The sequence below is a fragment of the Zingiber officinale genome, chromosome 6B, assembly GCF_018446385.1.
Source record: "Zingiber officinale cultivar Zhangliang chromosome 6B, Zo_v1.1, whole genome shotgun sequence".
Lineage (NCBI taxonomy): Eukaryota > Viridiplantae > Streptophyta > Magnoliopsida > Zingiberales > Zingiberaceae > Zingiber > Zingiber officinale.
This window is the reverse complement of record NC_055996.1, coordinates 115684980-115699565: the sequence shown is the minus strand read 5'-3', so window position 1 is coordinate 115699565 and position 14586 is coordinate 115684980. Positions and strand designations below refer to the sequence as shown.

The 14586-nt window shown below is 42.4% G+C and overlaps 3 protein-coding genes and 1 pseudogene across 3 annotated transcripts; 2 read left to right on the top strand and 2 right to left on the bottom strand.

Moving 5' to 3' along the window:
- The first annotated feature begins 1648 nt into the window (after positions 1–1648).
- LOC121989098 (salt tolerance receptor-like cytoplasmic kinase 1) lies at positions 1649–3389 on the top strand. Its single transcript, XM_042542933.1, has 2 exons — positions 1649–2476; positions 2579–3389. Exons 1-2 carry the CDS (start codon positions 2098–2100, stop codon positions 3274–3276), a joined length of 1077 nt encoding a protein of 358 aa, XP_042398867.1. The 5' UTR covers positions 1649–2097; the 3' UTR covers positions 3277–3389.
- Positions 3390–4036: 647 nt separating this feature from the next.
- LOC121990564 (COBRA-like protein 7) lies at positions 4037–5967 on the bottom strand. The gene is made up of 5 exons (XM_042544679.1): positions 5761–5967; positions 5069–5519; positions 4831–4987; positions 4467–4744; positions 4037–4393 (listed from the first exon to the last, which is right to left on the bottom strand). Exons 1-5 carry the CDS (start codon positions 5863–5865, stop codon positions 4095–4097), a joined length of 1290 nt encoding a protein of 429 aa, XP_042400613.1. The 5' UTR covers positions 5866–5967; the 3' UTR covers positions 4037–4094.
- Positions 5968–11015: 5048 nt separating this feature from the next.
- LOC121990563 (zinc finger protein ZAT9-like) lies at positions 11016–12163 on the top strand. The gene has a single exon (XM_042544677.1). It carries the CDS (start codon positions 11171–11173, stop codon positions 12140–12142), a length of 972 nt encoding a protein of 323 aa, XP_042400611.1. The 5' UTR covers positions 11016–11170; the 3' UTR covers positions 12143–12163.
- A 317-nt stretch (positions 12164–12480) lies between these two features.
- LOC121990562 lies at positions 12481–14312 on the bottom strand (annotated as a pseudogene).
- Between the last annotated feature and the right edge of the window lie 274 nt (positions 14313–14586).

Genomic DNA, 14586 nt, shown 5'->3' with positions numbered 1-14586 from the left:
AATATCTGGCATTAAAAAAATCATATACTTGTATATCTAGCTTTGAACTAACACGTAGAAACCTAGGAGTGTCATTGTATTAGGTGTAGGGCTTCAGGTAAAAAATGCTTTATACATTAAAATCAAACTACATCACCATCCATTTACCCCTAGGAGGGATCAAGCAAAGGTGAACGGTTCCATCACATGCACTGCTGGTTTCTCTCTCCCCCTTTAAGCACTGTTTAGGAGGGGGTGAGGTGAAGAAAATTTAAAATTTTGTTTGGAAGAAAATGAGCTACAGCAAAGAAAATTAAGTAAAGGTAAATTCTTCTTTATTTATGAAATGAAAGAATTTTTTATTTTTTACATCCTAATTTAGAGTATAAGGAAGGATAAAATAAATTTAAAAAAAATGTATATTCTAATTTTATCTCTATTTTATTATATTAATTTTAAAATTTATTATTTTAGATATTCTTTGTCATGATAAAAAATACTAGCACCGCTTGACTCGTAGTGTCCGACGCTCGCACATCGTCGATGTCGACGCCGATGCTAACACTGACTTCGACGCTAACACTGATGCCAATACCGACTTTGACACCGACACCGACTTCGACGCTGACTCCGACTTTGACGTCAATTTTAACAAATGAGCTATAATTGCTTAAATATGTAAGTCTTAAATAATAAATGTTTGCAAGATGCACTAGGTTTTTGAATGTGTAAGTTTTTAATAAAAGTGAGAGTAATTTTGTAACTTTATATATCTAACCGTTTTTTACCAAAATGAGCAGTCATGTTTTCTTATTTACCAAAACAAACATACTAGTTTTAAAATTATCAAAAAGAGCGTAAAAAATAGTGTTATTCCCTTCTACCCCTCCCACCAACCTCCTAAATCCCACGTTGTTTTTCAATGCACGGGTTTTATATGAGAAAATATCAGACCTACGTTGGGTATGATATTGGACCATATCAGGCTCAGCGTGGTCCTGATATTTTCTATATGAAGTCCAACAAGCATAATATGGGAAAATATTAGGCCCAGTGTAGACCTGATATGGAGGCTGGGCCTAATATGAAAAATATCAGACCCAACGTGGACCTAATATTGGACCATATCAGATCCAGAGTAGGTTTGATATGAGAAAATATCATGCCCAACGGTGAGCCTGATATGAGATCATATCAGGCCCAAGATGAACCTGATATAGAACATATCAAACCCTTTTTAATCTTAGAGAGAGGGGATGCATTGGAAAATGACGAGAGAGAGAGAGGAGATTTAGAAGGTTGGTGGGAGGGGTAAGAAGGGAATAACATTATTTTTGATTTTTTTCTTTTGTAATTTTAAAATTAGAAAGTTCTTTTCGATAAATAAAAAAACATGACCATGACCATTCCTTTTGGTAAAAAATCGTATATTTAATTTTTATTATCTTCACTTTCCTCTCAAACACAATAACACATATATAAATTTCTTTCCTCCTAAATAAGAAAAATATAAATAATTTACTTCCTCTCTCTTTTCCTTCCATTCAAAATATAAGGTTAATTACTTGGATGACTCATCCCATACAACTATAAGGTTAATTACTTGGCTGACTAAAGGGACAAAATACTCAGTCATATTAAATCCCATCTTTCTAAAAAGTAAAGGCACCTCAAACAAAGATAGTGAGTTTAAGAGAGACAAAGTTATGCAAAGCAAGCTCTGACAAAGAGAAGAAAAAGGAGTTGCTAATTGTTTTATGGAATAAGAAAGATTATGAATTCATACAAATACTCATCAATGACGATTTCAACAGTGATGACAGACCTCTCACCCACCAACTCCCTCCCTCCATTACCTTTGAGTTCACCGCCACTACCACCATACAATCATTCTCAGTCTGACCAAGCCCACCCCAGTATTCCTTACAATTCACCTAATTTATTATTTCATTCATAAATTAGGTGAATTCAAGTCTTCATATAAATGTAGTCTTCCTTCTCCATTCCTCTCGCAGCCTCCTCTGCTCTCTTCCCATTTCCCTAAGGATTATCCGTTTTGCCATTCCGGCCGCCGTCTCCTCGCTGCCTGTTGCTTTAGATACTGTCGCCTGAGTTAGAATGTTCCGAGGCAGCAGAATACCGCTCTGCGGATGCTTCCGGAACCCGGGCGAGTCGGATCTCGGCCCGGCCCAGGCCCGCGTGGCTGATGGACCGGAAACAGAGCAGGAGAAGGAGGCGGCGGCGCTGATGCCACGGCGGTTCAGTTGGGCGGAGGTCGAGTTCGCGACCGGGAAGTTTGCCGACTCCGCGGTGGTGGTCGGCGAGGGAGGAACCAGCACCGTCTATCTCGGCCGCCTCCCGGATTTCTCCCTGGTGGCCGTCAAGCTCCATCGTCCCAGCGAGCGCCTCCACCGCGCTTTCCGTCAGGAGCTTGACGTCCTCCTCCGCCTCCGCCACTCCCACATAGTCCGCTTTCTCGGATACTGCGATGACCACGGTAAGCGATCTGTAGCCTAATTCTATTGCCCTTTTTTTCCCCCCTCGAACCCTCTGTTGCGTTTTCCCTAATTCGAGGTTTTGGATCGCGATTGGATTGCAGAGGAAGAAGGGGCTTTGGTGTTCGAGTACGTACCGAAAGGGAGCCTCCATGAGAAGCTCCACGGCCGAGAGGCGCTGCCGTGGGCGCAGCGGATGGCGATAGCGTGCCAGGTGGCGCAGGCACTGGAGTACCTGCACGAGGAGTGCGATCCCCAGGTGGTGCACGGCGACGTGAAGGCCGCTAACGTGCTCCTCGATGGGGGAATGGAGGCGAAGCTGTGCGACTTCGGATCCGCCCGGGTGGGCTTCTCGGCGGCCGTGGGGCCGCCAAGATCCGGCCTCGCCATGGCGGTGGGTTCGCCTGGGTACATCGACCCGCACTACCTCCGCTCGGGGATGGTCTCCAAAAAGTGCGACGTGTACAGCTTCGGGGTGCTGCTTCTGGAGCTCGTCACTGGGGCGGAGGCGTTCGACGCCGAGCGCGAGCGGCGGCTGACTGCGCAGATGGCCCCGGTGCTGCGCAACCCGGCCGGGCGGGTGGCGGAGGCGGTGGACACCAGATTGGGCGGGGCGTACGACGCCGGAGAGGCATCAGCGGTGATAGCGGTGGCGGCAGTGTGCGTGGGGAGTAATCCCAGCCTCCGCCCCACGATGGCGGAGGTTGTCGGGATACTGCGGGAGAAGACGTCGTCGTCCATCGCAGCAATATGCGATGGCAAAAAGAGAGTTGTAACGTCGGGGTCGAAAATGCCTATTTAGTTCGTGAATTAGGTCGTAACAATTCTAAAGTGTACATCAGGAGGCGACGCAAATTTGTACCATACAAATTCCAAAAGAAAAAAATTGGTATATTGAGTGTTTTTGGTTTAAAATATTATTTATTTATGGACATAAATAAATTTTATTATATTTAAGTAAAAAAAGTCAAGAGCTTTGAATGGGAGGTGAGGAAAAATATGAACATACAGTTGTTCCTAAACATTTGAACCCATCATTTTCCAACACTATAAATGTGACATTTGAACCTTTCTTCTTGCTGTGATTGGTGGGGTCCAGCTGACATTGTACTACAATGTGACAGATCACCTCACCAATGATTGAGCTTTAGAAGCCGGCCATGGCGGGCCTTTACGTGGTCGTGGTGACTTGTCACGTAGTTTAAAATCCTCCCTCCCTCGTGGACCCCAATTCCCATGGTGGGCCGCTACACGATTATATTTGATTTTTTTTTTCAGCTGTTCAACTCCATCGAAATTTAATTCTGTACTTTAATTCCATTTAGCTTTAGATAATATTGTTAATATTTCATGCAATGACCTGTTTATTAGCTGCCACAACTAATCGGTCACATGCTGAACTTAATTCCTAGCTCCATTTGTAGGCGTTCCAGCTGCACATTATGTGATGTGCGCACCATGTAATTCAATGCATGTTTGATAGTGGACCGATCCATCTGTCTAAACATATTTGCAGCTTTTGTGAACTTGTTTGATACAAAAAAAAACCTAATACACCCTGTCTAACAATGATACTGATCATATTAGCAAATTTTAACAGAGAAACAAAGGATTGCATAATCACAGGAGCACTAAAACTACAGAAAGAAAAATTGTGGATAGAAACACAGTAACATCAGGAAGCAACGGGGAAGAAGCCATGGAGTAGCCTTTCGGCAGCGAGGGGTACAAATCCGGTGGTGGCATGACACAGTCGTGACCGTTGAAAGATATCCTCCTCGGAAACGGCCAGCCTCCTTTGAACGTGAACTCTTCCGTATCCTTGTGCAGCAGCATCTCACTCTGCACATTCCCGTTGTCTCCGTAGTTGAGCAACATGTCATTGTAATGCTTGATCCCCCAAAACACACCGGTGTCGTCTGCGAGAAGAAAACAGATTCAGATTCTGCTATAAACTTATCTCCGGTGTAAAGAACATGTATCTGTACTTACTGAGACTGCCATACTGAAGGAGAGGGTGGTAATTGAAGCTAAAGATCTGCAAGAGGCTTCGAAGGTTGGGATGTTGCAGCACTAAATTCCAGTCACTGTAGTTCTTGTTCATGTTGTAGTTGGTGATGGTCATCTTCACTCTCCAGTAGTCTTTGTAGCTGACCTTCACATGCCAATGCACGCTAATGGGGCACATGTGTTGTGTGCAGAGAAGAGGGTTTTGTGATCCATCGCTGTCACTAGACTGTTCCTTCAACCTGGAGTATTTCTCATCATCCCTGCAACATTAATCAATGCAAAAACAAGTGATTTATGCACTGAAATGACGACATGCAGATTGTGTTCCAGATCGAGGCGAGCTTGCCTTAAGCAGAGAGGTGATGTCGGTGTGCCCTGGCAGCCACAGCTACAGTCAGGGCAGGAAACGATGGTGCTGCTGTAGAAAGTCGACAATGAGACGCAGCAACCGGGCGTTGCTGATTCCCTGAACTGCGAGTATGAGCAGATCACTTCCCATGTCACTGCATTAGAAACGCATACCGTAAGCAATCGCTTACCATGGCACGATCTGCCACTCTAGATGTAAGTTTCTTAGAACTCACACAGTGCCTGGGTTGTCCTTTCGGTGTCAGTCTTGAACTTGCTGGCCGCCACCTTGGTGGCGTTGCTGCAAGTGTAACCGGGAACTCCGAGGGTGAAGTTGTACGGCTTGGGATTTGCTTCGTCGGTGACGTTGCGGGAGTCGATGACCATTTTGAAGGAGGCTTGGATGTGGGAGGGGTCCTGGGCGAGGGAGGAGAGGACACCACCGCGGCAGCAGTTGTCGGTTCGGAAGTTGTAGGGGGCGCCTAGGGGGAGGTCGATGATGGTGGGAGATGGGTCGCAGCAGTGGGGGAGGGTGCTGACCTTGAAGCGGGAGCAGTCTCCCTGGTTGGTCGACTCTGCGCCGCGCATGTCCCAAATCGCTTCGTGTTTGGGCCACGTCCAACCCAGCCGCCAGCCGGGGATCTCGATGTGCCGGTAAAGCTGGTAGTTGTAGATGCTCACCAAAACCTGCGTGAAAAAGAACAACGTCAAGAAATCATCAAGACTACCGTCAGAATGCAAGACGGTGAAAAAGAGGATCGAATGAATTAATTATAATACGATGTTGAACGACGGCAACAATAACAATACTAAATCCCTGCAAACACATCCGTACGAGCAAATTAACGATCGATCACAGTTGAAACGCAGAACGAAGAATCAATCTTTCAGAAACAAAATCAAAGAAGAGAAGATATAAATGGATCACCGTGTAATGGTTGCCATCGAAGATGATGAAATCCCACTTGATGGTGACGTTGCCGTCCGGGTCCATTGGATCATACGCAACTATATAATCAATTGACCAAAACATTCACATCAGAGAAAGCTCGAGCGAATCGATTCAGAATGCAAAACCCTGAGCAACCGAAGATACTGTCACCGTTGAGTGATCGATCATCACCTGAAAAGCAGAGAAAAGAGAGGAGCAACAGGAAAAGTAGTCGTCTCCCCGCACTGCTGCTCATCTCCCGTTCTTGCACTCCCATGAACAAGGAACGAAGCGACAGGTAGAGGAGAGGGGGAGATGAAAAGGAAGGTTAGAGTTTGTGACCTTGCCTTCATCGAAGAAGAGGGGAGAAGACAAGGAGGCACTCCATGCATTTAGCATGGACAGAGAGAAACGATCAAAAATAGATTTTGATTAGTTTAAAAGGGATGTTATGAGTATTTGGAGTCAATGCATATAATAAATAGCGTTTCCTTACGAGGTTGGAAGAATAAACTCCAGCATTGGAAAGCCAGCCCACCTTCCCACTGCACAGTCCGTTTCCTATACAGAAAAGTGCATGACTCTTTCCTATTTGCCCACGTAATTCTAAATATTATAATAGAGATATGATAAACACAAATTTATCAAAAAAAAAAAAAAAAAATGGTTCTATATAATAGAGACATGGATAAATAAATGGATAGAGGTAGGAAGTTTAAGTACATTTGCAAAGGCCAAGCAATGAAACAAAAATAAACTTACTCAGTCGTCATGCATGAGGCATGCACCTGGAGATTAAAATTTAACTTGAAAATGTTTTCTTAATTAGATGCTTCCTATTGTTTGCCAATTAGAATTATAATTTAGTCGTTGTCACAAATCTCAATGAAAAATTATCCTTCATGAAGATACTTGAATGTTTTTAGGCATGCATACAAGAAAAAAGATAATGAAATTATTGACTATGTTTGAATAATTAATGCTTGGAAGAGGAATATTGCCTGTGCAATTATGGAGTATATTGAATAATTAGTAAAATAGAGAAAATGACATGCCAGGCTGCCTACTCAAATTGCTAATTAAGAGAATAAGGTTAGATATGATAAAAATGTTAATAAGTACAGAAATGAAGATCAACAGCTGTATTTGGTCTAGCAATAAATGAATTAAATTTGAAGAGTTTTCAGCTAATTTTTTTGGATTTCATTTAGTTATTTCTTAAAAAACTATGTGGTGCACATCAAAATGGGTTTGATTTCTTAATGGTAATGCATTTAATGATTTAAGTTAAAGTTGCAATACAACATATTTTTTGTGAGGTGAGTTATGGAATCCTTTATTTATTTATTTATTTTGCAGTAAATTTTATTTTATTATTACAAGTTTATTTTTGCTAATTATTTGAGTCTAAGATCGGTTTGGGAGGAGGTGAGAGAAAGGAAAGGAAGGGGAAATAAGGGAGAATGGAAATTTTGAACCTTTTTTTGGAAGGAGTGACGGAAGGGAAGAAAAGGTAAGTTTTAATTTTCTTTATCTATGAAAAGGGAGATTTTTTTACCCTCGGAATTGGGGTGTAAGAAAGGGGAAGGGAAAACAAAAGATTTTATATTCCAATTTTATCTCTATTCTTAATAGTTTAAGAAAATTTTCAATTTCTAACTATTGTTGTGCTGTTGGAATCCAATTCCCTCGCCTTCTTCATAACTCATCATGCCGCTAGATCATCAGAGGAGGGGATCTGATAAATCTTCTGATTGAATTGAAGGAAGAAATCATCTTTACCATCAAATTGATCTAAAGTTTTTGTTTATGTTTACTATCAAAATTTAATAAATTTTAATAGAAGAGCTATCTTGGTTTTTATTTGAGATTTTCAAAATTATTATTTTCATTATTTTTCATTTAATTATTTTATTATTGATAATTTATTATTTTTATAATCCTATTATTAGTATAAAAGGATTAATTTTTATTAAAAAATAACTAATTTAAATGATAATATAGAAGAATTAATTTTGTTATTAAAATATCTAATTTATATTTTTTTTAATGTCTAATTTAAAAAAGTAAGATTTTTTTTTATAATTTTATCCATTTAATATTCATTCTCTTTCCTTTACTCTCAAATAAAGTAATACATGTTATGTTAATGAACTTTCTCTCCTTCAAGGAGAAGATAAATATTTTATTTTCTCTTCCTTCCCCTTTTGTCACTGAATCTTCCCTCATCACATCCAAATAGAGGGTAAAGAGACAAAAACATCCTAGTAATCAATTTCTTAAATTTATACTCAAAATTAAAACCTAAATAAATATATTTTTCATTAGTGTAGATACTTCCTTTTATGGACTATCATGGTTTAGTCATGTTTGCTCATAATTTCTATTCCAGTGATCATTATCATGTTCATTGGATTCATTACATCATGTGTCGTAAGTAAATTAAATTAGTGCTCATGTACTTGATGGATATATGGTTGTGAAGTCTTTTTTTTCCCTTAGCTTTTTCTTCTTCAAATCTAAATGCATGATGCTCAACTTCATCATCTTGAAGATCCATTTCTTCGTCGTCCAAGGAGTAGGAGAAAGATTCACAATATAGCTTATTTCTTCATTGTGGAAAGGGTAGGATGAAGATGCGAATAAAATATCATCTTGTCTTGTATCATCTTTCACAATCTCATCTTGTATGGATCCATAACGTAGTTTTGTGAGTTTGGACCACATATATTTTTGCATCTTTAGACTTTCTTTGCTATCCAAGTCCTCCTCGTCCAAAACTCGTACATAAAATTTAATTTGTGTGCTATTGAAAACCTTCTTTTAAGTGGCCACCATCTCTTTCTATTATCGTTGTACTATATCTTACGGCACAAAATGAGATTTTTTTTTTTAATCTCTAAGGTTTAAACTTTTGTGATTTATGGAAGTAAATGGTGAAGCTATCACCTTAGCGACCTCTCTAGAATGACCTTATACTTTTTGAAAGGGATAAATCATGGAGGGTGATATAGGGTGTTAAATGCGAACCCCTAGATGATGTAAAGATCAAAATCAAAATGACATGACAATCAAAATCAAGAAAAAAGGACAGCTAACATATCCCTCTTTTGCTCCTCACATAACTAGTGTTGCTTGTTAAGGTCCCAATTCGAGGATGACTAGCGACCGGCCCTAGGTCCAGCTAAATCTGAAGGTCCTAGCATTTTTCTCTTGTGCCAAGGCACTTAGTATATATTTGACTGTCCATTATTCGCTTGGGTTTAAGAGAGGACAGTTTAACCACAGGACCGACCGAGAATATATTCGGCTAGGTCCTAAAAATTTAGCCTTTCACTCTCAGACTATGACTTAATACGCAGTCGGTCAAACGTATGAGTTTTCACTATTCATTTCTTTGTCCTCCTGCATATGGATACCTGGGTATAAAGTTAACCATAATTATAGGGCTCAGTATCTTTATCTTTGAAAAATCAACATACAAGACAACCTCAGAAGAAACTCGATCGGATTTCTAAAACTCAAGCTATACTTCAAGGACAAACCTCCGAGTACAAAGCCGATTGGCTGAAAGTATTGATCGGCCCTCTTGAGGCTTAGTTTCTCATTCTTCAGAAGCACGTATCCCTATATATGGTCGGTCGGTCATAAAGTCATCTAGATCTAGGGGACTTGGTTCTCTATTACTTCATAATTAGATCTCCAGCATCATACAACATATATCCGAGCAGCTCTAAGGGTGAGCAACCCTAAGGGTTGAACGCCCTACTATGCTCAATACTCTACTTTTATATATACACTCGGTCAGCTAAATATCTGATCGGGACATCTTTGGGAGACTACATGGTCAGAGAATCATAAAAGCATGTCAAAGAATACCAACTGTTTGTCAGAGAATATTCCTTTACTATTATATGAGCATTCAATGGAACATTCCTCGAAGGTGATTCTACACGTTATATCAGTCGACATATTGTGACAGTATATTGCTTTAATCGTCGCATTAATAGCATAAATTACGAAAAGGGTACACATGGGTAACGGATGATTCCTCGGACAATGACTGTACGCCTCTCAGACTATGCATATTCCCTTATTCGACAGTTTCTGACATCCGATATTTTTTGTCATCTTATAATTGTGGAGGTTATGAGAGGAGGTATATAATGAGGTTCTATCCATTAGCAATGTAGGCTTTTACAACAGTTTTACTTACACGTATGCATTTATTATTAATCTCTCCATTTTTTTGCTCGGCCATTATACTAACTTGATCGTCGAAAAGTTTTCGTTAAGGATCTCTTCCCTATTTTTTGGCACTGACGTTGTTTGTTCTGTTGAGTGTGTGTAGAGAGGATTTTCGCTCTAGTTCGCAACCTCTTTATCTGATTAGAGGTCTTTTTCTAGTCAACAACACAGTCACCTACCTAGCATGCCATCTTCATCAGTTTCAGACAAGATCAGACGGTATTTGTCCTAGCGCAACGACCCTTAACATAGGGAGGTCAGATATCCAACAAAATATTTTACACCCTTTATATATATATATATATATATATATATATATATATATATATATATATATATATATATATATATATATATATATATATATATATATATATATATATATATAAAAGTCTACATATCCTTAATTCATTTGTTATCTACGTTGGGTTAATGTCATGACTCAAATGCTAAAGATAACGTCAAATCCCTCTAAATAGTGCTAGACTCGAAGTTATAGATACAATTTGGTCAGGATGGAATTCGATCGACATTGGTTAAATCCCTCTAAGTAGTATCGACTGAATTTGATTGAAGTGGTTGAATTGGCTAGAAGATGATGAGCTTGATTCTATTTATTAGTTTAGGGTGAAATTTGACGATTAGGCAAGATATCAAGAACTAGATTCTAAGAGTGAATGGATGTCAATGGAGAAGAATCTTGATGAGCTGAAGTAAAGTTTAGCGCAAGGTGTCCATAAAGATGAGAAACTCATGCATGTCCTAACTTCCACTAGCAATTTTTCTAACGCTTTCGGTAACTAACTTTAACCATAATAAGATTCATATCTAAATAAGTAATTTAAATAATTTGGACCTAAATTTTAACTTTTAAAAGAAATTAAACTGATGGTATTTTCTAAATTATTTATGAGGAATGCCAAGAGAAAAATTGATATATACACATAACGTTATTTTTTTTTTCATTTATTCTTTTTCTTGATTAGTAAATAAATTTCTTCATTTCGATTGTTATTGTCGCAGTTAGTTCGTCATCCTTGTGGTGGTGGGGGGTTGCCTTCGTTCATGGTTCGACGAATGCTTAATTGTCAACTACTCTTCTAATTCTTCTTGCTCGCTGAAGAAGAAGAATTCAAGCTAGATTTGCGTCGAGCCAGACATGGAGCAGTTACGCTACTCCTGCAACCTCTGTTTCCGACGCTTTAGCAACGGCCGCGCGCTCGGGGGCCACATGCGCTTCCACGCTGTCTCCACAGCCGCCGCTTCGCTGCTTCCCGGTGGTTCCTCAGCCTCGTTGGGCCAAAAAGTGGAGGGTAAGGAGGCGGGTGCTTCATACGGATTGAGAGCGAATCCAAGGAAGAGCTTCCGCCTAGTGGATCCCGAGTTCGCCTCGGAGGAGCTTCCGGCGGGATCCAGCGTTGTCGTTCAGGACCGGGAGAGCGATACGGAGTCTCCCACGGCCATCCGCAGCTCGGTAAAGCGGCCGCGGGCCACCCACATGGAAGCGAAGCCAGCTAGCTCCTTCTCGGATACGACACCCGAGGAGGACGTCGCCCTGTCCCTCTTAATGCTCTCGCGCGACTCTTCTTGGGCCGCCGCCTCGGTGGACGTCCGCCCCTCCGAAGGCTCCAATGAAGACGAAGAAGAAGAAGGTGAGGGTGAGGGTAAGATTTGGCCATCGCGGGCGCCTCCGCCTCCGCGGAAGGGGCGAGGCCGGTACCAGTCCGGCCCGTGCAAGAAGGTCTTCCGGTCGTACCAAGCGCTTGGCAGTCATCAGGCGACTCACAAAAGGACCAATGGCCGAGCACCGGCCACTGAGCCTGACCAGATCTATGGCGAGGCCGACTCAGCCGATGCCAAGATTCACGAGTGCCCCATCTGCTTGAGAGTCTTCAGCTCCGGTCAAGCTCTCGGAGGCCACAAGAGGGCCCATTTCACCTCTTCCTTGCCCATTGTAGTCGCCAAAAGCTCAGTCCCTCTTTATCCGCCGCCACGCTCTCGGCTGAGCACCTCCTCATGGGTCGCCGCTGCCTCAGCCAACAGCACCAGCCTCTTCGACCTCAATTCGCCGGCGACGGCGGACGACGAGGTCGAGCTGTCGGACATTTCGGATATGCAAGGACACATTTGAGCAATCAACAGTCGAGGTGTAGAAATGAAAGAAGACAAGAAACCAAAACGAACACACAAAAAAAAAAAAAACAGGTTGTTTTGCCCAAAGAATTATCCTCAGTTTTATTTTTTTTCTCTTTCTTTTCCTTTCAGTTGGTGATTTTGTTTGTGGGCTTCTGAACCTGTTCATCTTTCCTTTAGCTAATATCAGTTGCATTGTTTTGTTTGTTTGATTCCCAGTTGTTCCTAGCTACAACAGCTGGTGAACAATAGATGGAGTAGAATGCAATGACAGATCGCTCTAGCTGCTAATTTAATTTGATCCAAGCTTCAATTATATATTCTTTATCTTTTGTTTATCAAAATAGCTATGGACAAAAGGAGAACTAGCTGCTCAGCAGCATCACGCCTCACATGCAGTGCTGCAGACAAGTGCGTTAGAGGCAGACGCAGAGCAGAGTAGAGGGGCTACACGTTTGTTACTGTCTCTGTTTTTGTTCCTTCTCTGCTACGACACGCCTGGAATACTCTCTTGTCCCACTGTTACTTGTTCTTTTCTTCGTTCGTTAGCTTCCTACGTCGTGGTGGATAGCCCGCTGCAGTTTTTGGAAGATAGTCCCTCAGGGCTATTGCTGCTGCTGCTTTCCATTACGGCCGGCCATGTTGCTGATCGTTGTTTTTATAATGACAATTAGTCCGAGAAATTATGCCACGGTACTAGAGAGTTTGATAAGAAACATTGTCTTAATTCTTATGGGTACCGTTTATTGATCGTACACACCAAGGAAGCAATAACAAAAGAAATCAGAAAAGTTTGAGAGGCTTCGGGTGGAGTAAATTACAAGGTCAAGGATCCGAAGGCCCAAGCCATTGTCTTCCGTTCACGAAACTCTTGGCAAGGAATGGACGTGCCGTCTCGTAATCAAGCTCTCGAACCCATGAAACTCCACGCACCGACGCTGCCCCCGGTCCCCAACATCGATACACTCCAAAGAACGCGGTCCTATAAACCATTCATTATTTCAGTAAAAACTATCAAGAACCGAGTATTAATTAACGGATTAATGTCTACTTGTTGTTGTCGTCGTCGTCCCAATCGTCCCAACCTCCCGGCGCGACCACATCGTCGAAGTACGTGTAGGCAAAGACGAACCTTGAGTAGCGTCCCATGGCTCGCCCCACGTACACCTTCCCTGTGCCAGTCACTTTGCAGCCCACGAACGCGAATCCTGTTCTCTCGTAGGGACTGTTCCTCTCTTGAGCCGCAACCGACCCCAATCGCTCCGCAATCGAGTGCAGTTCGCAATCCTTTCGATAGACAGATGGTACTCAGTCAGCTCTCTCCTGTGTTTAAGTTTTAACATATTCGTTAACCGTACCTTGTACATGGATCGTCCGTTTCCGAAAATGAAGTCGATGGAGCCGGCGATGTAGCAGTCCTTGAAGTAGTGCCGGCCGGCGTGGTCGTAGAGCGTGTCCTGCGCCCCGTGGAAGCCGCATCCGGAGAAGTAGGCCTTGTCGCCCGAGATCCGTATCGCTGCCGCTTGCCATCCTTCCATCCCTGGCATCGGCGCCGGCGCTGTGTTCTGCTATCAATTTAGTTTGCCGCACAAATTTCCGTTGCCAAGTCCGAAAACCTCTCCCCCGCGCCTTGCAATAATATTGAGTGAAGCACTCACCTTGAAGCTGATATTCCTAGCAGAGAAATCATCGGCAAGAACAGTTACAGAGGCCGTGTTGTAAGTTCGAAGCTGTTGCCCATCTGGCCCTCGGTCGCTCGCCCGGTCGGCGGTCGTGCCACTCCACGGACGTCACCTCTCGGCCGGCCCCTTGCAAGGTCACGTACGGCTTCGTCGCCGCCACCACCACCTTCTCTCTGCAACACCTTACACATGACATTCATTCAATTGACTAATTAAGGTTAAGATTAGTATTAACTCACACGTAGTTCCCGGCACGAATGCAAATAGTAACGTGCTCCGTGTTGTTCACCGGCACGAAGTCGACGGCCGCTTGGATGGTGGTAAAGTCACCGGAGCCATCGGCATCGACAACAATAGTTCGGTGAGCAGACGAAGTGTGCTCGCAGGGGTTGGAGTTTACAGAGACAAGTAAGAAAATGAAGATGAGGAACATGTGCAGAGATCCCATGAAGGAGAAGGTAGCCACCGATAGTTCTTAATTATTTGCAATCCGAACGCGATGGCGATTCCAAGCCACTTAAAAAGGGAATAAGAAGGACTAGATCTGGAGAGGAGTTAATTGGAGCAGCAACGGCAATGAAGGAAAAATATAATACCGACAGCACGTACGCACGTAGCTAGACAACTACGTTCAATTTGCTTACAGATAAATTGTCGTCGCGGCATCACGTGATCGACTTCATCTTGAAGCGCTCTTTGATGCTGAGGAGCGAGGACAGAAGAGGAGAAAGAATACAAAGAGATAAAGTTGACGATCTTT

What these genes read in the sequence shown, in the direction of transcription:
- LOC121989098 (XM_042542933.1), top strand. Translation starts at nt 2,098, where the DNA reads ATGTTCCGAGGCAGCAGAATACCGCTCTGCGGATGCTTCCGGAACCCG. An exon ending in CGGATACTGCGATGACCACG is followed by an intron (nt 2,477 to 2,578) that starts GTAAGCGATCTG and finishes ATTGGATTGCAG; the next exon opens with AGGAAGAAGGGGCTTTGGTG.
- LOC121990564 (XM_042544679.1), bottom strand. Translation starts at nt 5,865, where the DNA reads ATGTTTTGGTCAATTGATTATATAGTTGCGTATGATCCAATGGACCCG. An exon ending in AAGGACAACCCAGGCACTGT is followed by an intron (nt 4,988 to 5,068) that starts GTGAGTTCTAAG and finishes TTTCTAATGCAG; the next exon opens with TGACATGGGAAGTGATCTGC. An exon ending in ACATCACCTCTCTGCTTAAG is followed by an intron (nt 4,745 to 4,830) that starts GCAAGCTCGCCT and finishes TTAATGTTGCAG; the next exon opens with GGATGATGAGAAATACTCCA.
- LOC121990563 (XM_042544677.1), top strand. Translation starts at nt 11,171, where the DNA reads ATGGAGCAGTTACGCTACTCCTGCAACCTCTGTTTCCGACGCTTTAGC.